Source organism: Meleagris gallopavo, chromosome 1, assembly GCF_000146605.3.
Source record: "Meleagris gallopavo isolate NT-WF06-2002-E0010 breed Aviagen turkey brand Nicholas breeding stock chromosome 1, Turkey_5.1, whole genome shotgun sequence".
Lineage (NCBI taxonomy): Eukaryota > Metazoa > Chordata > Aves > Galliformes > Phasianidae > Meleagris > Meleagris gallopavo.
In genome coordinates, this window is record NC_015011.2 from 87,277,440 (window position 1) to 87,297,883 (window position 20,444).

General features: G+C 40.2%; 1 protein-coding gene across 3 annotated transcripts; it reads left to right on the forward strand.

Annotated features, from left to right (window-relative positions):
- The first annotated feature begins 2,373 nt into the window (after positions 1 to 2,373).
- Positions 2,374 to 18,919, forward strand: C1H3orf52 (chromosome 1 C3orf52 homolog). Of its 3 annotated transcripts, XR_795555.3 has the most exons (9): positions 2,402 to 2,988; positions 3,774 to 4,007; positions 6,850 to 6,973; positions 7,520 to 7,647; positions 8,536 to 8,606; positions 10,064 to 10,263; positions 11,401 to 11,476; positions 15,021 to 15,216; positions 18,835 to 18,919. XR_795555.3 is itself a non-coding variant. In XM_019619681.2 (8 exons), coding segments are annotated over exons 3-8 (702 nt in total). In that variant the 5' UTR covers positions 2,374 to 2,455; positions 2,642 to 2,988; positions 3,774 to 3,830; the 3' UTR covers positions 11,403 to 12,261. The 3 variants fall into 3 exon arrangements, 2 of the variants coding, with proteins under 2 accessions (XP_019475226.1, XP_019475230.1); XM_019619681.2 differs by lacking the exons at positions 15,021 to 15,216; positions 18,835 to 18,919 and having other exon boundaries at positions 2,374 to 2,455; positions 2,642 to 2,988; positions 11,401 to 12,261; XM_019619685.2 differs by lacking the exons at positions 15,021 to 15,216; positions 18,835 to 18,919 and having other exon boundaries at positions 2,402 to 2,804; positions 2,892 to 2,988; positions 11,401 to 12,261.
- Positions 18,920 to 20,444: the final 1,525 nt, after the last annotated feature.

A 20,444-nucleotide genomic window follows, 5' to 3' on the forward strand; every position in this document is an offset into this window, starting at 1 on the left:
CATGTATACAGATTTGAGATGAATTTGTGCTTTAGTTTTGCTGGCACTTCATGGCTGTTCCTTTCTGGGTTGTCCTCTTCAGTGCTTTTCCTAAAATCACCAACTACTTAGCTCACAACTGTTATGATGAAAAAAAAACAAAAACAAAAAGTAAAAAAAAAAATATGGAAGAGCATAATTAGTTTCTTGGATTAGTAAATAAGAGGAAATAAATACTGAAATTAAATTAATTAAATGAAAGAAAACTGCATGTAAAAGTGCATTGTAAATTATGCTTTTTTTAAGTTCCTAAGAAAGATCTCATAAGCTATCAGTTCATCAGCAAAATGTCAGGAATTTAGAATACTGTCCCCTTCCTATCACTAAAGGCTGTTAGTGCATATTTGTGCATGTAACTGATTAAGATAAAACTGTATATTTGCCTTCTTTAATAATTCTTAATACCAAGGCTACTTATTAATTGCCTTCTTTGATACTAGGCTGTGATGAAATCACCCAAACCAGAATGATTTCCTTTATAAAGGAACTGGCAATCAAATCTCAATTGTAGCGCACACTGGAGTGTAAGTTAGTTTGTATCCAAGATTTGACTTGAGGACTCACTTAGCACCCATGCAGAAAGTGGTAGGTGGCAACTGTAGTGGAACTGTGTTGTATCAGTCGTCAAACCAGCATGGCATTGGTCCCTAGGTCATAGAAGACCAATGCCTCAGTGGCTTCAGTGGGTGCCAGAAACTGCACATCCACCTGCTTAAAATGAAAGGCTAGAGCTGCCTGAGGAGAGAAGGTACCACATGAGCAAGACTGGACAAAACTCACAGTGGCATTTCTCTGGGGGCAGCTTGCAAGCTGTCTGTTTCAGGACTATTGCTTTGCCAGGAAGTCTTTCTTGTGGAATCCAGTCTTCTAGTAGAAACAAGCAAAATCTTGCAGCTCTGTGACACTCCTGATTAACCTGGACACCTTCCTCAGTCTTTATTGCTTTCTTACCTTCTCTTTACATTGAGAAAATACTTGTAGGGTCTAAGGTTTGCAATGTATAACAAGTGGATTGTATCATCTCTGGCTCCAGCAAGTTCTTTGTATTTTGGCATGCTTCTGGTGGGTTTGTGCAACTTTCCTTGATGTCCTTGGTCTGCAGTGAACCGAGTTTCAAGGTCATGTTCTTTGTTTTGTCTCTTTTCCTGGCCAGAAGAAAGAGTTGTGTCCATATGACCACACTGCTCTGAAAGAGATGAAAAAGGAATTTAGAGGTCCTTGGTCCCGATGAAAGTGGAGGAGGAAATGACTGCCATACTTCTGTCATAAGATCATTGTTTCAATCTTAGCAGTAAATCTAGCTATGAAAATGATAATCTGTTGATGAGCCTATACACCAAATCTAGCTGATTTTTAAGATTCCAAAGCCATTTATGATATTTAATAATTCAGGCATTCAATTTAATAAAAGATCTGTCTGCATTTTTCTAGAAGGTCTTAGAATTGTGCTGTGTATTTGGAAGTGTTTAGCTTTTAAAAGAGGTGAAAAAGATGAAGCTGGTAACTTGAATATCAGTCCTTGCAGATCACAGCACGCTTCTTTTCTAAAATACATAAATATGTGGTTCTTGTTTAGCCACTGATCTTTGGGAAAACGTGAGAATGAGCTAGTACTTTCACACAGTGTGCTTCCTGTGTCTAACAGGGATATGGCTTCTTCATCCTTTCTTGCTGTGGTTTTGGGCATTCCCCTCACTGCTACCCCCACAGCAATTCTTGTGTCAAGCTTTCTATTTAAACTATACTCAAATTATATTCTGTAGGGGTTTTAGTAACTATAAAGGCATAAGTCATTCACTTCTTCTTTTTCAATAAACACATGATAAAAATGTAAATGTCTATGTTTCCTTCATTTGGTTGTGCCTCTGAAACTCTAATCCCCAGATATGGTCAAAACTGCATTTGTACTTTGGAGTTTACATTTTTTGTAAAGCTGAGCCAAACCTGTCTGCATTACAAAAGCATGTATTTAAGGGCATTTGTTTCTTCTCCTTATTTAGAAACAACAGTTGTCTTCACTTCAGAATAAAATAGCTTTCCTGCTGTTCAGTTTGAGATAAGAGCCTAGGCCAGAAGGTTCAGCTCAGTTCTTAACTTCTCGTTTTATTTAAGAATTTTGCAGTTCCATGTGTCAGAAGGGTCAGTTGCATCACTGGCAAAAAAAAAAAAAAAAAGACACTAAGTGTGAAAGTTAGATCACCCAGACAACAGAAATTCAGGAGTTCATACAGAGTTCCTTCAGAAGAGTGGAATAAATGGACTTTGGCATTTACAAGCTGAGATCAATAATCATTAACTCACTTGACTTAGAAAAAAGTTGTTGTTTCAGGCAGTTTGCCAGAAAGATAGTCTCATATATATGTGAGTGGAAATGAAGTGAACCCAGTTTTTCAACAGGAATACTGAGAACCAGCAGGTAAATTCTTTTCTAGTGAAGATTCCAAGTGAATTCCTGTGGATTCAGATACCTGTTTTGATCTTGATGGCTTCCCAGCTTCATCCTCAGTCCTCCGCTCTTTTAAAGATTCTCCACAACCAGAAGATGGGTCGTGGAACTTGTGTTTGTTTTTATTTGCTGATTTAAACAGTGCCTTATGCTCAGCTTCACAGAGTGCCTTTGCCTGGATGACTGCACCATGACATCAGCAATCCAAATCTCCTTGGGACTACTCTAAGCTTAGTAGCCAGAAGAGTTGCACAATGAGAAAATCTGAGAGAGAAAAACCCATCCTCAGCGTTTGGCAGGGGAAAGAAGGAGTGGTGCTGTGAGTGGATGTTCATCCAGCAGAAAAAGGAGTTGCGGAAAGAGGCTTTGTTCCCTTTTTAATGCACTGTCCTCTCTTCTGAGGCAGGAGTGTGAGCATCCTTTTGATCAAAAGTAAGAGGAGTGCTCTGTGGCAAGGAAGAAGAAACGCCTGGAAGGAGTTAGAACAGAAGAAATAAGAGGAGGTAGGATGAATAATAATGGGAGGGAGGGAGGGAGGAAGAGGGGAAAATGCTACAGAAAGCATTTTATTTCTTGTGGCAATCTAGTGCAGAACAAATCTCAGTCCACACAAGGATTTGCTTTGTAAAACCCTCAAGGGCACAAGATAAAATAGAAGGCCACCCCCATTCTCTCTTCATATTTGTTCTTTTTTTACATGGAATTAAATTCTCAACTTCTCAAGTTTACACTCCACAGTATGTGAATAGACATAAACTCTTCTTTGGCACCTGACATGATTTCAAACTATAGAACAGCTAGAGAGGACAATTCCCAGCTGAGTTGTGTTCAATTCCAAATAGACTATACTGGGAGGCTAAAATTGGAAGCATTAATGAAAGATGTAAACTCCTTTTGTTGCCCAGCAGAACCACAAGCGATGTGATACTTTCCTTGGTTTATGCTGTTGAGAACCACATCTGTTTGTCTGTATTTCATTGTTTCAGCTGAAAGCAGCAGGGAAAGCAATCCAGTTGCTTTCAAAATCACTCCAGCAAATGGCAGCACTGCTGAAGGTTAGTCACCTGCTCGTGCTTGTCAAGGGCTGGTACAGTAAGGTAGACAAACTGGAAAACCTAGTCTTGCACAGTGGAGTTGTGGAGACGAGGCAAATCGATACTTCCTCTCCCTCCCTTTCCTACTTGACTTGTGCAGATGATGTTATTTGTCTTTCCAAGGATTTCCCCTTACTTACTGACGTGTTGAGATCGCTCCTGTAAAAACTATCACAGCTCTCTCACTGTTACAGTCTCCAGCTTCATACCAGAACTGTTACTGGCATAATTACAGCTGAAACCAGAAGGAAATGAGCTGGCTCCGCGCTTGCTACAGAGACAGAGGTCCTCACACAGAAACAGAAGCTATGAAAAGGCAAAGCTCTGATGGGGAGCATGAGGTTATTGAATTGCCAGAAATTAATAGGGAGGAAAGTACAGCTGATCATAAGAAGCCTCTAAATTCTCCAGCACCTGCAACGAGCAAGGTAGGAATTTCAGTTGCTCATCTGATGCTTGTGGAGCTTCTGGGGAAATACCACACAATGACAGAAGTGGCATTTCATAGAAACTTCGTGTAGGGGTTTTTTAATTTGTTTGAGAGGGGGGAAAGGTTTCTCGCCTGAAAAGACTGAAAGCACGTAAAGTGTATTTATTTTATTTTACACAATGAAACGTTCTAGTTTTTGAAGTCAGGTATTGAGCAGTATTATTTTTTGGTGTTGTCTGTGAGCTTTATCTTAGGAAATAAAAGTTGTAGTTGTACTTGGTATTCTAAGTTTTGCTTTCTGTTTTCATGTGCTGCCAGTGGGAGTAGGCTTGAAATTAGAAGGGAGAAATGTTGAAACACATTAAAAACAGACTTTCTGAAGGAACAAATTAATCTGAAAACGGTGCTGTCAAAGCAAAAATCAGAATGTCCTGCAGTAAAGTTTGTAAACCATGCTGAATTCTCCCTCTTTGATATTTGAGCAATTTGTGGTTGCTAACATTTGGGAATTTATACAAGAGCGCCCCAAAGCCTCAATTAAGAGTAGTATGTGAGTCCTGGAGTAGCCAGTGCCCAGCATTTAGCTTCAAGCTATGGGACAGGCTAACACTGTCAGACGAGCAGTATTTACTCATGAGTAGCTGTGATACAAAATTCTCATTACTTAAGAGCAGAGGGAAAATCTATGGCAGGAATTCCACATTTCTGCGTGGGCAGATCTTTTGGAAGGCTGAGCCCACCTGAGATCTCGGCAGCATTAGTCATGCTGTCTCTCCCTTTGTGCTCCTGCCCACGTTTTGTTGTGTGAGCACTATTCATCGTTTCAGAGTTTATCTGTGCTATTAAATAAACAGCCTGATTTCCTGTACCACATAGTGGGCCAGTTCCTTCTCCTCTGATCCGGTGAGCCGAACCAGCCTGCTACAGGATCAGGCAGCTTCTGCGGAGGTTCAAAGAGGAATAGGAGAAAGGGTGGAGGAGAGAGGCTCAGCTGCCTTGAGAAACTGCCTTGAGTTTCTGTTCAGCCTTCCCTTCCCAGAAATGTGTTTTCATCTAGGCACTTTCTGCTGACTCTGGAATTTGATTTCCTATCCCATGAAGAATATTGGAAAATTATTACGCTCTGCTTCCTGTTCAGGCAGCAGATTAATCACAGTAGCCCTGCCCATCTGGGAGAGATTTTTTTCTGTTGCTTCTTCCTGGAGGTCTTGTGACGTTTATGGGCAATGTCCAAGAGGGTGCTGGCCCAGCTGATGTGACACTGTTGCAGAGCTGAATGTCTACTTGACATCAATCTAGTTTACAGAGCTTGATTAGCAATTAATCTTTTGTGGTGGCCTGAATATGTGACTTGTATTCTAGGTGGGAGTTTGGGCTTGATAACTGTCTTGACTGATGATATAAAGCTGATTTCATCAGTGTAATGCTAGACAGTACTTACCAATTTATTTTTTTCAGATAAAAAAATTATATACTAGTGTCAGGTATTAAACAGAAGGTTGTCTCTTCTAATACATTTTTTTTTTTAAATGAAAAAGAATCCCCATGTATATACATGGCCACTTGAATGTGTGCTGTAAAAGAAACTATATATTAAGCCAGTTGCTCTTCATCCCCCTCAAAAATGAAGTTATCCATGGGGAGGTGTCTGTAGAGGACACTTTGTCTACCCCAGTTCCTGGAGAGCTCAAATAAGCTCTTTCTGGGGATGTTTGCTCTCTTCCCCTGTGAAACTGCTGTTCCAATGAAGTTTTAAGCCAGCTGGTGGATGCTAGTTCAATTCATTAAAAAGTTTTCCATTGTGCTAGATTCTTAGAAAGTTCAGAAGGTGAAGGAAAGGAAACTAGATTAATGCTGACAGCTAGCAGCTGGTTCCTGCCAATCTACCTATGTGTATCTCGGACAACCCATAACACGTGCTTTGCCTCATTTGGTGCCAAAGACAAAAAGACATGGAGTTCATAGGTTTACAGTAGATGGGAGGAGGATAAATTAAAAGGAAAGTATGCATTCATGCTCTTCATTCAATTTTCTGTCTGTGGAACAAATTAGTTGGCATTTATTTTATTATGTTACCTAAACTTGTTGTTTAATGTTAATACAGCTGGGTTAGCTAATAACCTTGCTCTTAAATCTTAGTAAAAGCCAAATGAAATGTGTGTTTGTCTTTCCACTCCTACATGAACATGCATGCAAACACAATTTGTTTGAATAATTTCCTTGTCATCCAGAACAAGTGAGATTTGTAATAATCTTTAAGTCTATTCAATAGCCTCCCAGTATTCAATCTTCTGAAGAAAAAGGGAGTCATCTTTAAAAGTCTTAATTACTCTAGTGTTTTTTTTAATGCAATAATATCTAATGAATAGTATCTCACTTGCTTTGAGTGCTGGCATCCAGGAACTATGCAGGCTAACAGCATCAACATCACAGAGGTGAATTATTTTGCAAGTTCCTCCAGACACGTATTTAGCTGGGAGACATGGCACACTTTAAAAGGACAGCCTGTGGGACATGCACATCAAAATGAAGTAGTTAACAAAAATTGGAAGCAGTGAAAGAACCTTTGTAGCACCTCAGCTTTCTGAGCATTTCAAAAGTTGGAAACTGAACAAATGGGGAACACTGCATCTCTCAGGTAGTAGTCTGCAGGTCTATCTTCTGTCTTGCACCAGTAATTCAGGATGGGAACCCTCGATACAGAGAATTACTTACATCAAGACTCTCATTTATGTTGGGCTTTTTTTTGAGTGTGTTTCTATGTGTGACCATAGAGACATGATTAAATATTCTTCCCACCTCATTTCATTAATCAAAATTCCCTTTCCTTTTGTAACTAGGAGAGAGATCAGTGGAAATCATGCAGGAAGATAATTTTCTGGAAGTGTAAACTATGGATGGTTTTAACTACAATTTTTGTTGTTTTGTTCCTGGTCATTCTCATCAGTCTAGCTCTATATTCTAGTAAGTACTTTTGGCTTGTTTTCTCATAAAAATGAGCAATATGTACAATCTAATAAAAATATTAATTGAACAGCAGCATCCTTTAAAGTCCTGCTGAAAACTGCATAGGAGACTTGGGTGCCAATTGCAGAAGGTGGTGTGCTGAATAGAATAGATGAAGGCTTTTAATTGAGCAAGAAATCAGCAGTAACTTGCATCCTGATGGGATGGCAGCTCTTGTAGCTAAGTGAGAGAGTGTTACTAGAGCAGAGTGAGAGCTAGGGTAGAAGCAATGCTTGTAACACTGCGGGAAGGGCAATGGATCATTCACCTCTCCTCATGTGATCTCTGTCAGGCTCCCAGAGCAGATGGCTGTCATTGATGGGGTGGGTCACTGTTCTCTGGGCGCTGTCACTTTTCCTTAGGTGACTCATGCTTTCTTTCTGTCCAAAATAGCAAGTTTGTGTGAAAGCCACCTTGAAGAATACGAGGAGGTTGTTACTTTTTCCCCAATAATTCTGCTAACTGGAACTTTTCCTACCATTTCTATCTCCTTTTGGATACTAGATGTTTACACAGATGAAGATGATTATTGGTATACAGATGCACTGCTACAGAATTATCACAATTTTTCTGGAAAGTTCAACTTATTGTGTGGTCTTCCACACCTTTTCTCTGAAGACATTACTAAGAGGGTACGTGTTGATGTGCTTCTTGGCAAAGCAAATTCTCTTTACATAGGTTCAATGTTTTTTCTTTTAAGTGTTTTCTGTTTCTCTGTGTAGCAACTCAGCCACTTTTAAGTCCACATAATTTGTTAAATGCTGAATTGCATTTTTGTAAAGAAAAACTGGCTGCTTTTAAGCACATAAACAATTGCATTTGCCAGGGAAGAGGGAAAAAAGCTAAAAAAAAAGACCAAAAAAAAAAAAGCCTGTGTTTTACAAATTTCTTTTTATTTCTTACTTGAGTAATAATTGAGACATGATCGTCACTCTTTTCATTGAACCATTGAATAGCTTAGATAAGGAGAGGCCTGTAGAGGTCTTCTAGCCCAGTGTCAGATTTGCATTGCATTCTCCTGTAAGTGCATAATGTCAGTCTGGGTTTATATCTGCCATTTACACTGAGCCATTGCTGACTGAACAGTGCCTGAAGTGAAGCATGGCCATACTGGTTTAGATGTACTGTGGAATGGGAGTCTCAGCTGGGACACCCTTCCCTCTGCCAAGTTAGAATAGAAGAGCTATTTTGCCACTAATAAGAACCCAAGCCAAACAACGTAAATTGCTTCTGGCAACACGAGCACATACTTTTAGTTCACCCTGAATGCCTTCCTTTGTGCTAAGGTAATACAATAATCACTCAAACACACAGATTAACTTGTCTGTCAAGCTTAAATGGAATGTGTACCATTTCCAGGGAAGATATTTGCAGATATTTGGCCTTCAGCACCTGTGTTTATGGCCCTTAAAACACCTTTATAAGAATGATTCATTGTACTGTCTTTTCTGGGAAAGGTAGAAATTGAATGGAAGAAATACCTTATTTTTAAATTTATTTATTTTCTTTTCCTCTCTAAGATAACAGATGTCTACAGCTCATCTCCAGCTCTAGGACGCTACTTTAGGTCTGCTAAAGTGGATTATGCCAGGTAAGCACTTTTTATTACAAAAATTATCAGAAATTTACAAACTTTGGGTGGCTGTGTACCTATGTAAATATGCATAACATTTGAATCTGTGAAAAATAGAACGTTTTGGGGAGAGTGATAAATACAGGTAGTGAAAACTTGACAAGGGATCCTCTGGTGTAAAAGACAAGTCCTACAAGTAGTATATAATGACAGTAGCATTTTGTTACTGTTGAGTATCTTCTCTGCTATCTTTGATCCCAAGCGCAGGCTATAATTTGCTTATTCTTATTAAGAAGAAAATGAGCTACTGGAATCTATGATGGTTGGTTACAGATGACAGAGAAACTCAGCTCATGGTTCCAGAGAAATAGTAGTGGTGGGAAGAAGGGGAAAAGAACGCAGGCTTGCCTTGCAGAGGCAGAAGAAAGTTTCAAACTGGAATAGATATGAGATCTTACCCTCAGCAGAAACTGACACTGAAGAAAGGCTGAGGAGTTCATTGTGTTTTAGACACTCATGTTTTAAGCTATAAAGATTCCACAGGAGTGAAACTAAGAAGCTGCAGGAAAAAATGAGGCTAGAAAGCTCAGCTGTAGTGTGGTCCTCTCATGGAGAAGTAGCAGTGTGGCAAATGCAATTGATCCCAGAGGCTTCTGAAAATGCAGTATTGCAAAGTGGATGGGGAAAACAGGAGAACATCATGGGCAGAAGGCTAGCAAAAGCCTCAGATCCTTTGAGCCAAAGGGCAGACCTGAGGGCGCTTTGGGGAATGTGTTCCCATGCACCACCAGCCATGGCCACACTGTTCAGTGAGTGAGCTTTAGCTTCTTGGCCTTTTGGGCATACATAATGATTTAGATTAAGTACAAATCTGTAGTACTGTGTACGTATAAGCCAATCCAATCTGTGCCTCTTCTTCCCTGTGCAATTTCTTTTTTTGGTATTCTAACTTCTGTTTGAATAAAATGGAGCTGTCTATTTGTACTTAATGGATTTGGTAGATCACAATTAAATCTCCAGAGAGGGACTGCAGTTAACTTTATCCGTTCCAGAGCTTGGGCTAGAAGCACAGCTGGGTTGTGCCAGACTCTGCTATCAGGAGAGCAAGTTTTTTTGTAGATCATTAGCTAAGTTGTGTGCCAGATGTTGCAGCAGCTCTTCCCTTATCATTATATATTTGTTAGGCACAAATGCCGAAAGCCTCATCCTCACATGTCTAATTGCCCTTTGTGCACTGGAAAACATGCCTCAGGTATGTGCCCAGTTTCTGTTAATATCAAGAAGGGCTTGGAGAAGATAGGGGAAAAAAGAAACGGGATGCTTTGGTGGTTATTTCTATTTTTTTAAGATGCTTTTCTTTAGAAAAAAGGCTAAAGAAGAAATCTGTGCCAACTTTGTGAGAATTCAGCCTCCTCAAGGAAGAAAGGATTCACTGGTGACTCACAGGCATTCATTCTTGGCTTTCTATTTTTCAGTAATGAAAGCTCCACTGTATTTTACCAACTAGAGTTCTATGTACCGCCGTCAGCAGAGGGGTTTAGGGAGAATGTAATGAACCCAGACTTTATAAGGAATGTTCTACTTCAAAATATTTATGATGAAGAAGATACTTCTAATCCCGGGGCACCTGAATGTACCAGGTTAAAGCTTGACCCAGCTTCTCTCACATCAACGTGTAAGTACTGTACTCTAGAGGAACTGTTTACAAAAAGCACAATTATTTACTTGAAAAGAGGGAAATCTTTCTGGAAAGATGTTGAGATTTATTAGCTCATGTTTTGCATAACTTTGTTAAGGTAATTGTAAAATACTCCGTTTACAATAAAGTCTTGTTGTAACTAGCTTATAAACCAGAATTCTTTTTTTGGTCCTGTAATGAGAAATTGAGTAGTGATGAAGATGCTTAGCTACAGAATCCAACCAAATCCTTCTGATCTCCTCTTGCATTTAACGCACACAGTAAAAAGAACATCACATGTATATGTGTACCATAACAGGGGGCAAAAATAACTCAAATTGGTTTTCTTCATTTTTAATTTGTATTTAAGTGTTTATAAAACAAATTTAAATCCAAGTGAAAAGGATTAGCAATTTAGGAGTGAACTTCTGATGAATTAACAGTCAACAATGAAAAGGGAAAGAATTTTTTGGGGAAACTTTCATATACATGAAGATACCTTTTAAATGAACCAAATGTTCCAATTTCCAGATTTTCTAGTGAAAAGGCAGTGATTCCAGTGTATTTAGGTTTGTCTTTATTGAAATATCAGTATAAAAGTCATATGAGCTTTGAAGTTTCACTGAAAATAATTCAGGGAGCTGTTGTGTTATTTTTTCCCTGAATTTATTAAGACATACCTGAGTGCCTTCAGAATAATCCATAAAATGATTATGACACAAGGCCTCCTAAAGTTCAGGAAACGTTTGGACAATGCTCTCAGACATATAGCCTAATTTTTAGGTAGTCTTGTGGGGGGGAGGGAGAGGAACAAGAATTAGATTCAGTGATCCTTGTGGTTCCTTCCCAGATTGGAATATTCTATGAACCTGGACTAACATCACAGAACATTATATATAAGTAAGATTTGTGCTTAACTCATTCTTTATTTCCTTGGTAATCTCATGAAGGGACAAGAAATTAACAAGTCATGAATTCTAATCCTCAATATTATTTTATTCCTTGTATGTTGGTAATATTTAAAGAAAAAAAGAAGCATACAAAAAATCCACTGTAACACTACAAAAGGGGCAGGAAAGAATACTCTGAAATATCTAAAATTTAGTGTTAATAATGTGTTGTTTTTATTTTCAGGAAAATAATGGACAGACTCCTCATCTTCCTTACCTCCTAGAAGAGGTGGTCTTCTACTGTCTATTAGTGATCTCAGGTTAGAGAGTCATTCAACAGGTGGAGACACTTCTGAAGATGTTATTCTTTAAATGACAATGTGGTATTGCTATGAGAGTGCCTTACTCCGAAAACATTGCTACCTCCTTTATTTTTGTGTGGAATTATCGGTAAATCTTCAATCTTGTGAAACTAACATATTTTGCCTGAATAGGGCTCTGTTGGCTTCCAAACCTCTGATTTTTCTTTTTTCTTTCTTTTTTTTATTATTTCGTTTTTAATGAATATGGATTACTTGAATGACCTGTTAAGGCAAATGACTCATTTCTTCTGCTCTTGGCTTATAAAAAATTACCTGCACAACCTCATCTTTAATACTTACATCCACCTGTGCTCATGTCTTTTCCTTTTCTTCTCTGCCAGCTTCATCTGCCATATCTCCCCAGTGCTCTTTCCTCTCAAAACAATCGAAAACTTAAATATACTTTCTATTTTCTTTAATTACTTGCAAAACTTTTGCACTTCCTTCTTAGAAGTTAGTATTCACATCATCCCCTTGTTCATCCTATAGTCTTCCCAGGGAAGGTGGTGTCTGCTCTGTTTTTCTCTTCTGTAATGTGAAATAGAAATGAAGAAGGAAGCAGCACTGGGAAGACTCTAATGCATCTGGATGCTGCAGCAATCTTTCAAATCTGTCAAATTAGCTGTGTACTTTGCTAATTAGCTACTGGTTCTTGTGAAAAGACATCATCGGATTCACATCTCTAAATTCAAAGGAAAATGAGTCTCTGTTCTACTTGTACCTCCTGCTCTGGCAGTGATGGGAAAAAAAAAAACAAACACAGAAAAGAAAGACCACAAGTAAACAGATGCAAAATACTTACCTTAACAAGGCAGTGACAGTTGTTCTTGATGACAAGAGATCATATGGGACAGACGAGTGTCAAGAGGAAGATGCTGAGGCAAATGATGTAGGCCAGTGTAGCGTGAGAGTTACAGCCAGTAACTGACTATAACACGAAAGCTAAAAGTTAAGCATTAACTTCATGAAGAATGTGATAAATTCACTACTGTGTTAGTGAAGTAGAACTTTTTCTCACTTACAAACATTTTTAGTCAGTATAAATATTAGTAATGTTGCATAGATAAATTTATTTTAAGGAATATTTTGTATTGTGAAAAATATCCTAGGGAAAATAGTTTTTCTGTTTTTCTATTGTTACTAGTTTATTTAAAGAGTAAACTGAAAACTATACTATGCATTAAATTATTTATTTTTACTCTAAAAGTGATCATTTTCATTATTTGGCGTTCTTTCAGCATTCTGAGTTGAAAAATAGCAATGGGAATTCTGAATGCTGAGAGCAGTATGAAGGGTCTGTCTGACACAGCCATGCACTCAAATGATTGTTGTCCTAATTTTATCTGAGCTTGGGGTTGGGGAATGGTCTAGAGCAAATCAGGATGTCACTAAGTTCACATCTGTGATTAATTCTGTCCCCATCTTGGTTTGTAAAATGTAGAACTGGCTATAAGTACCATAATTTCTCTTTCCTTGCCTCATTTGATTAAATGGTATGATTGTATAATTAGGGCTATTATTTCTATGCATTTATCTAAAAAACAACAGCAACAACAAAAAGATCTACAGATATACAAATGTTGTGCATTAATATAGAATGCAGCATACAGTTAAAAGAGATACTCTAATTCTGGGGAAGGACAAAATTCAGTCTGCATAGTTTATCCCAAAAGCCTATGGAAATGACTGCAGCAAGAAAATAGTTTGCCTTTGAGGTGCTGCTTGATATTATTGCTCTTACTGCTTACAGTGACTGAATGTGCCAACACTGTATCTTGATTCTGTTTCAAAGAGCAAAAAAATAATAATCACTTCTTTATGAAGACACCTCCATGTGCATTAAGAATTAATGAGGAGAAACAAGAAGCTGCAAAGCATTCATTTTTTCCCTACTGTTCTCCTCTGCTCCAGAATGCTCAGGCAATTCACAGGGGAGAATGCAATGAAGTTGTAGCAAGATGTAGGGCTGCTAAGATGATCAGAGTGCTGGAGCACCTTTCTCCTATGAAGAAAGCTTGAGGGAAATAGGGCATGTTTAGCTTGGAAAGGAGAAGGCTCCAGGGAGACCTCATTGTGGCCTTCCAGTACTTGAAGGGAGCACATAAACAGGAGGGGAGATGGCTGTTTATGAGGGTGGATAGTGATAGGACAAAGGGGAATGGTTTTAAACTGAGACAGGGGAGGTTTAGGGTAGATATTAGGAGGAAATTTTTCACACAGAGGATGGTGACACAGTGGAACAGGTTGCCCAAGGAGGTTGTGGATGCCCCATCCCTGGAGGCATTCAAGGCCAGGCTGGATGTGGCTCTGGGCAGCCTGATCTGGTGGTTGGTGACCCTGCACATAGCAGGGGAGTTGAAACTAGATGATCATTGTGGTCCTTTTCAACCCAGGCCGTTCTATGAATTCTATGATTCAACAGAAAGTATCCAACTTTACAGCATGTCTCCAGATGTACTTTGAACTCTAACTGAAGGAAATGCCAAAAAAAGACAAGTCATATCTGGTTTAACTCTTAGAGGTAAATTGATAATACAAAAGAAAATAACATAATAAATACCTTATCCATTAGGATCAGAATAGTGTGAAAACATTTCAACAAGTTAGGTAATTTGGGTACAAAGAAAGATTTTTATATCAGCAAAACTGCACAACGCTTTTTTTTTAAATGTTTTATTACAAAAACAAAGAGAAAAATAAACACGTGCGGTAGCAAGAACGTTAGCACATAATCACTTTATGATCTCTGGTTAGCAGATGAATAACCAGTTTCAATCTGGACATGTGTGATCAGAAATGCTTCTTGCAGCAGGTCGATGGGCTGTGGAGAGGTTGTGCTCTGCCACTGCAGGGAGCCAAACCTAAGAATCCAGTAGGAGAGAGCTGAAAGTGTTATGTGCCAGATGCAGTGCCAGGGAATCCCCCGCAGCTGCTGCCTGTGCAACTTTGGGATCTTCAGTGGTTTCATGGTCTTTTAGGTGGCAGTGGCTTGAAGTGCCTAGATTTATTTATTTGTTTATTTATTGTGTGCAGTTTGTTGCGTTCTTCATTCTATCCAGTTTTGTTAAGACTTCACTCTGTGACAAGTAGTATTGCATTAAGGGTTGTTGGGGAGAACAACTAGAGAAATGATGCCTTTATCCAAGTTGTATCTTTGTGTGTATACTGATATATATGAAGCAGGCCAGAAAAACTCTGGAAGAGCAAGATCACCTAGCACAAAGTTTATGATTTTTTTTTTTTAAGAGATTATTATTATCATTATTATTGAATATTTGAGACTTCTATAATAAAGTCTACTATACCCCTTAAAAAAAAAAAGGCACAGTAAAAATCCTGAAAATCTGGAAAAATCATGAAGTCTCAATTGCTTCTAGCAAAAAGCACTCCGTTTTCTAAAGAGAAACATTGCTTTGCAATGGTAGCTACTGCTGATTCCTCTTGTTTTAATTGTTAAGTCCTGTATCCTCTCCATGCTTCTTTCTGTGATTGCTTTTTTCAGATTTGTCTCATTGGGACTGACTGGAAGACATAAGCTTTTATAATGTAAGAGAGATGCTCTCCAGCTTGTTTGAAGAGTCAGCACAACAGATGGGATGATTAGGAAGGCTGCATGCTGCCGGCTTAAATATTCACATAGCTCCCAGGAATGCCATCAGAGCAGAAAGGCTTCCTTTCTAGTGCATCAGGACATAATCGTATGTATTCTGGTCTTCAGAGTACGTGGTATATTGCTTGCTCTTAGGTATGTTGACAATTGCGTATTCTGTCTGAGTTTTGGTGTTAGTTGCATAGGATTCAGGTTTGACACTGTGGCTGACAGTAGAATACCACATTCCACTAGTATTCATAGAGCCTTTTGTGTCACAGTGTTCCTGAGAGCAGGGAGAGGGAGAGAGAAAGAGAGATGAATCAGATTCAGCATGGTAATACCCTCCTGCTGAAAAATCTTGCAGCGCTCCTGCAGTGGTGTTAATGCACTTATGTAATAATGAGAAGGGTTTGCAGACCTGTGGCTATTTCTCTTTTGTGTGGACCACAGCTGCACACAGGAGCACGCAGCAACACGTAACTGCTGCGTGGCTGGATGGTGTCACTGATGTGTTCTGAAGTTGATAGTGCCTGCTGGTGGTTTACATGAGAAAACCTTCATCACACCATGCACATGAGAACACAGCAGCACATACAGGGGCGTCTGAATCATCCTCTGCCTGCACCCAGGGACTGCGACTATGGGTTAACTGGCCTATGTGCTTGGCTGCTGGTGCCTGGAGAGATCCAAGTGCCAGCCACCAGCACGAGCTGGGCTCAGGAGCAGCACTTAAAGTGAGCGTGGACATGTGGCTCCTGGAAAGGGCCCAAGTGTTGCAGGGGATACAAGGACAGCTGCCCTCTGCCTGGTGGCTCTCTTCTAGCATGTTCCTTGGAACCAGAGAGAGAAGGAAGAATCATTCACTAATGAATCAGAAGGTAACATTGCATGAGTAGCTGCCTTCCCAAACCTGTCAAAACTTGCCCTTCCTTTTACCTCCTGAGCATGTCTGCTAATGTGTTTTGGGTAACTGCTCATCCAGGTAGGCAGAAGAATGACTCATTAAATCTAAAAGGATGCAGTGAACTGGAGCCAGAAGTTAAAAATTTAATTGCCCTGATGCTTGATTTGAATTCACAGAGTAATAAAGCTAGCAAGTAAATACAGCTTTTCTGGTGGCATTAGCTACTGTCTGGTGCAGTAGCAGTATGTTTAAGTGAATTTTGCTGGGATCATGCTGACATTTGTAGCAGGGCTACTTTTGTGTTCTGTAAGTGGAACAAAGGTATCTGTTGCATGAATTATTAAACCCAAGGGGTTATCTTATGTTTTTCAAATCTAGGCGTGAGAAATTGTCATTGGAATCACAGAATCATAGAATAGCTCAGGTTGGAAAAGACCTTTAAGGATCACCAAATCCAACCACAACCTAACCATACTACCCTAACTCTAACAATCCTCTGCTAAATCACATCCCTGAGCACCACATCCAAACTGTTTTTAAACACATCCAGGGATGGTGACTCAGCCACCTCCCTGGGGAGCCTATTCCAGAGCTTAACAGCCTTTTCTGTAAAGAAGTTTTTCTCGATATCCAACCTAAATTTACTCTGGTGCAACTTGAGGCCATTTCCCCTCATCCTGTCACCAATGAGAAGAGAGCAACTGTGCTCTTGCTGTAAGCACCTTTCAGGTATTTGAAGAGAACAATAATGTCTCCCCTCAGCCTCCTCTTCTCTAGACTAAATGGCCTTTCTTCAGTTGCTCCTCATGGGGCATATTGGAACATAATTCCTGAGAAATCTGTCAGATATTCTCAGTTGTAAACATCATCTTGTCTATTTGGGTTCTGCTTGGTGTGGAAGATCTCACAATGTGAGGGAAACAGCACTTTGAAAATAATTCCTGAGTTTTGAATTGAGGCTTTGCACTATTTTTTGAGACTTAGAGATTACAGAAGTTTTGAAGAGTGAAGTGATAAAGGAGGACAAGCTTAAGAAAAAGAATTCCCTATCTTTCTGCAAAGGCCAGGCTATCCCTTTCCCTAGCCACTGTTAGAAAGAACTGGAAGGGCAGCAGCATTTCTCTTAATATACCTGAAAATAAGAACAGTTAGGCAGTTTATTTTCATAACTAACTGGCTCTAAATCCACCAAGTGAAGTCTGGAGTGGTTCTTGTTCCTTCCAACACACAGGTCTACCCAAAACTTAATTGTAGCCACACATTCCAGCGTGCTTGAAACCTATGAGTTTTGCAAAGCTGTTGTCATCAACTTTCTCTTATCAGTGGGGGGAATTAAGTGTGGAGGTGGGGTGATTCATCCCACACATTCGCAGTGCATGAGGAGTGTGTATGAAGACTCCTGGCACTTTGGTTGAGTCTTTCATGAGCCACAGACTGAGTTTAATACTTGGAAAGAATGATCCTTGTATCGTAGTAAAGGCTCTCCCAAGACTGTCTTCACATCTTGCTCTGTGGATCATACTTGGGATCAAAAAGTCTCAAAATAAGACTGCTACTTGGCAGGTTCCCCATTAGAGTTCCACCCGCTCCGTTTTTCTTCCCCCTCATCTCACTCCACGCCCACACAAACAATGAGCTCATTTAATCACACCCTTTTCTGTCATCTTGCCCACCTTCTTAAAATTTTCTGTTAAACACCCACATATCTACAGGCAACTTTTGCTTTGCTGCCATCTTAAAGAAAAAATAAAAAAATAGAGCAGGCTGCTAAATGGCAGCACCTTTTTCTGCTCTCACAGGTTTTCTGGTGATTGTTTATGATTGGTGATTTAAAAGACAGCTTCCCTTATCCTCTCTTAAATTAATTTTGCAAAGCAGAGGTAGCAGACCACAGGTATCAGCTGACGTGTTCCAATGGAATCATAGAATCGTCTGAGTTGGGAGGGACCCTTAAGGCTAGTCCAATTACCCTGAAATGAATAAGGATACCTACAGCTTGATCCAGTTTCTCAGAGTCCCATCCAGCCTGACTTTGAATGTCTCCAGCAACTGGGCATCCATCACCTCTCTGGGTAACCTGCTTTAGTGCCTCACCAAAAATAATCTCAGCGAATGAACACAATGCACTAGTTGGATGCCTCGGGCAGAAAGGTTCTGCTCTCCCTCCCCTTCCCTTTGGGGAGATGAGCGTGGGCAGATTAGCAGGCACACACCAGTGGCTGGCTACCCCTTCAGCTACCTCAGGATGCCTTATCACAGCTCCTGGATCTGACCCCAAAACAGGGAAGCAAGATGGACTGGACAATGTGACATCACGCCATCCTCCTGCATGCCCTGTCGTGCAGCACAGACATTTGATCTCTTGTGTTTTGTAAGAATCCAAATGTTTAACTTGATAGTGCATGCTTTGAGGCTTTTTTTCCTCCTTCTAGAGGCAGGAAGGAATTGGCATCAGAAACCTTGATCTGTTCCAGAAGAGATTTAGCCATTCAACATTTTTTTATACTGGGAAGATTAACCAAAACCTTGTAACTCCCGAAGTATTAAATCTCTTTTATTCTTTCAACTGGAGACTTCTATTGCTAAAGTGAGTTGGCAACACTCCAGATAAAAGGCTTTTTATTAAAAGAGGTCATGCTGAAACTTAAACATTTTTTGCAGAAAGTATGCCAATTTTGATGAAGCTGCAGGCAGGAGAGGTTATGCTGGCTAGCAGGCAGCTGAGAGGAAATGGCTATGATGGGGAGGAGAGGGCAGTACTCCTTAGAAGCTAAGAAGGGAAGGTGATGGATCTCTCTTTTTTTTTTTTTTTTCAAACAGGAGGATGCCTTAGGTGAGCTGTGAAAGCACATGCTTGAATCATTACCTGGGCAGGGCTCGGCGGGTGACTCTCGGTCTGTGCTGGGAAAAAAGGAAGCAAAGAAGTGACTGCCAGTTCTTGTATAGCCAAAGGAATATGGGGTGTGGGAAGGGAAAACCCCTGGGGTTCTCTCTGGGTGCTAGAGAAATCTGGTGGATGGTAAAGATTGGTTTTTTCTTTGGTTTAGCATACACGCCTTGTCATGTTACTCATCGATTACAATGAAACCCAGACAAATAACCTTATCGGTTCAGAAGTTTGGGCTTATCTAGCAGTTTATTTCTCTGTCCCTTGACCCTGGCACAGAGCTGTTTGCCTCATCCTTTCTCACAGCTTTATTTTCAGCTGCCTATTGGGTTATTACTGGGAAGTTGGTTGAGCTGTTGGCTGCTCCTACAACATTTCAGAGCTGAACTTTCACTTCTGCCTAAGATAGCAGACCTTGAAGCATGTCTGCTTTGCAACTTAACTGAAGGGAAGGTATCAGCCCCTCAGCATTGCATTAAGGCTGCCATCCAGAGACCTGGCAGCAGTTTCAAATAGCACAGTGCTGCCTCGAGGTTGCCATGAGATTGCCAATATATACAAACACACACAAACAAGAAGCTGCTCCTCTTGAGTAAGTTCTCAACTCATGAGAGCAGTGCTACATATTATATCATCAGCTCATGAACTGTTTTACCCCACTGACAGAAAAGATGAGAGTCTGAACTGAAACCAAGATCTCGTGGTTTATGTGAATGCGAATGATTCCAACCACAAGTCTTCGCTATTTACATATTTAATATGCCTAAACTATTTCATTAGCAGAACACCTGATAGAGTCCACAGGTTTGCTCTTCATTGTTAATCCTTCAGCCATGAAATACTAAAGCATGTAAAGGTGCTCTGCTAGATACATGTTTAGATGTAAAGCCTGAAGATGCTTTTTGCCCAAACATAAAAAACATATATTTAGAACCATAGAATCATGGAATATCCCAAGTTGGAAAGGACCTATAAGGATCGCTGAGTCCACTTCCTGGCTCCACACAGGATCAGCCAAAATCCAAACGCTATGTCTGAGAGCACTGTGCAGGCATTTCCTGAGCTCTGGCAAGCTCAGTGCCATGACCACTTTCCTTGGAGAAGGTTGTATTTGTGCCTGTGTTTCTAGGAAAAATCCTAAGACAGTGCAGTTACATTGGAGCACGCAATGGCTGGTGCTTCAGGGTGGTTGAGGGTCCCCATCCCCCTGGAGTGTTGGAGGAGCGCCTTTACTTACTTTCCTTGTCAGAGTATCTCTTCCTCCACACAGGAACGCTCGTCTTCCACCTGGAATGCAGGGACAATGGCAGAGGGTCAGCTTGGGTGCTGGTTAGACTTCAAACTTCACTGCCAACCCACAGGGGTCTGTGATTAGCTGGGCAGCTCCCTCCTGCTTTGAGACCTGTGCCTTTACTTGGCATTTTGGCCTGCTCAGCCTTTCCCCAGTCTTCTCAGGGAGGCAGCGTGCAGTGGGCACTGGGCCTTTCTGGGTTCATCTGTGTTAAACAACTCCATATGGGTGAGTGAGCAGGAAATGCATGGA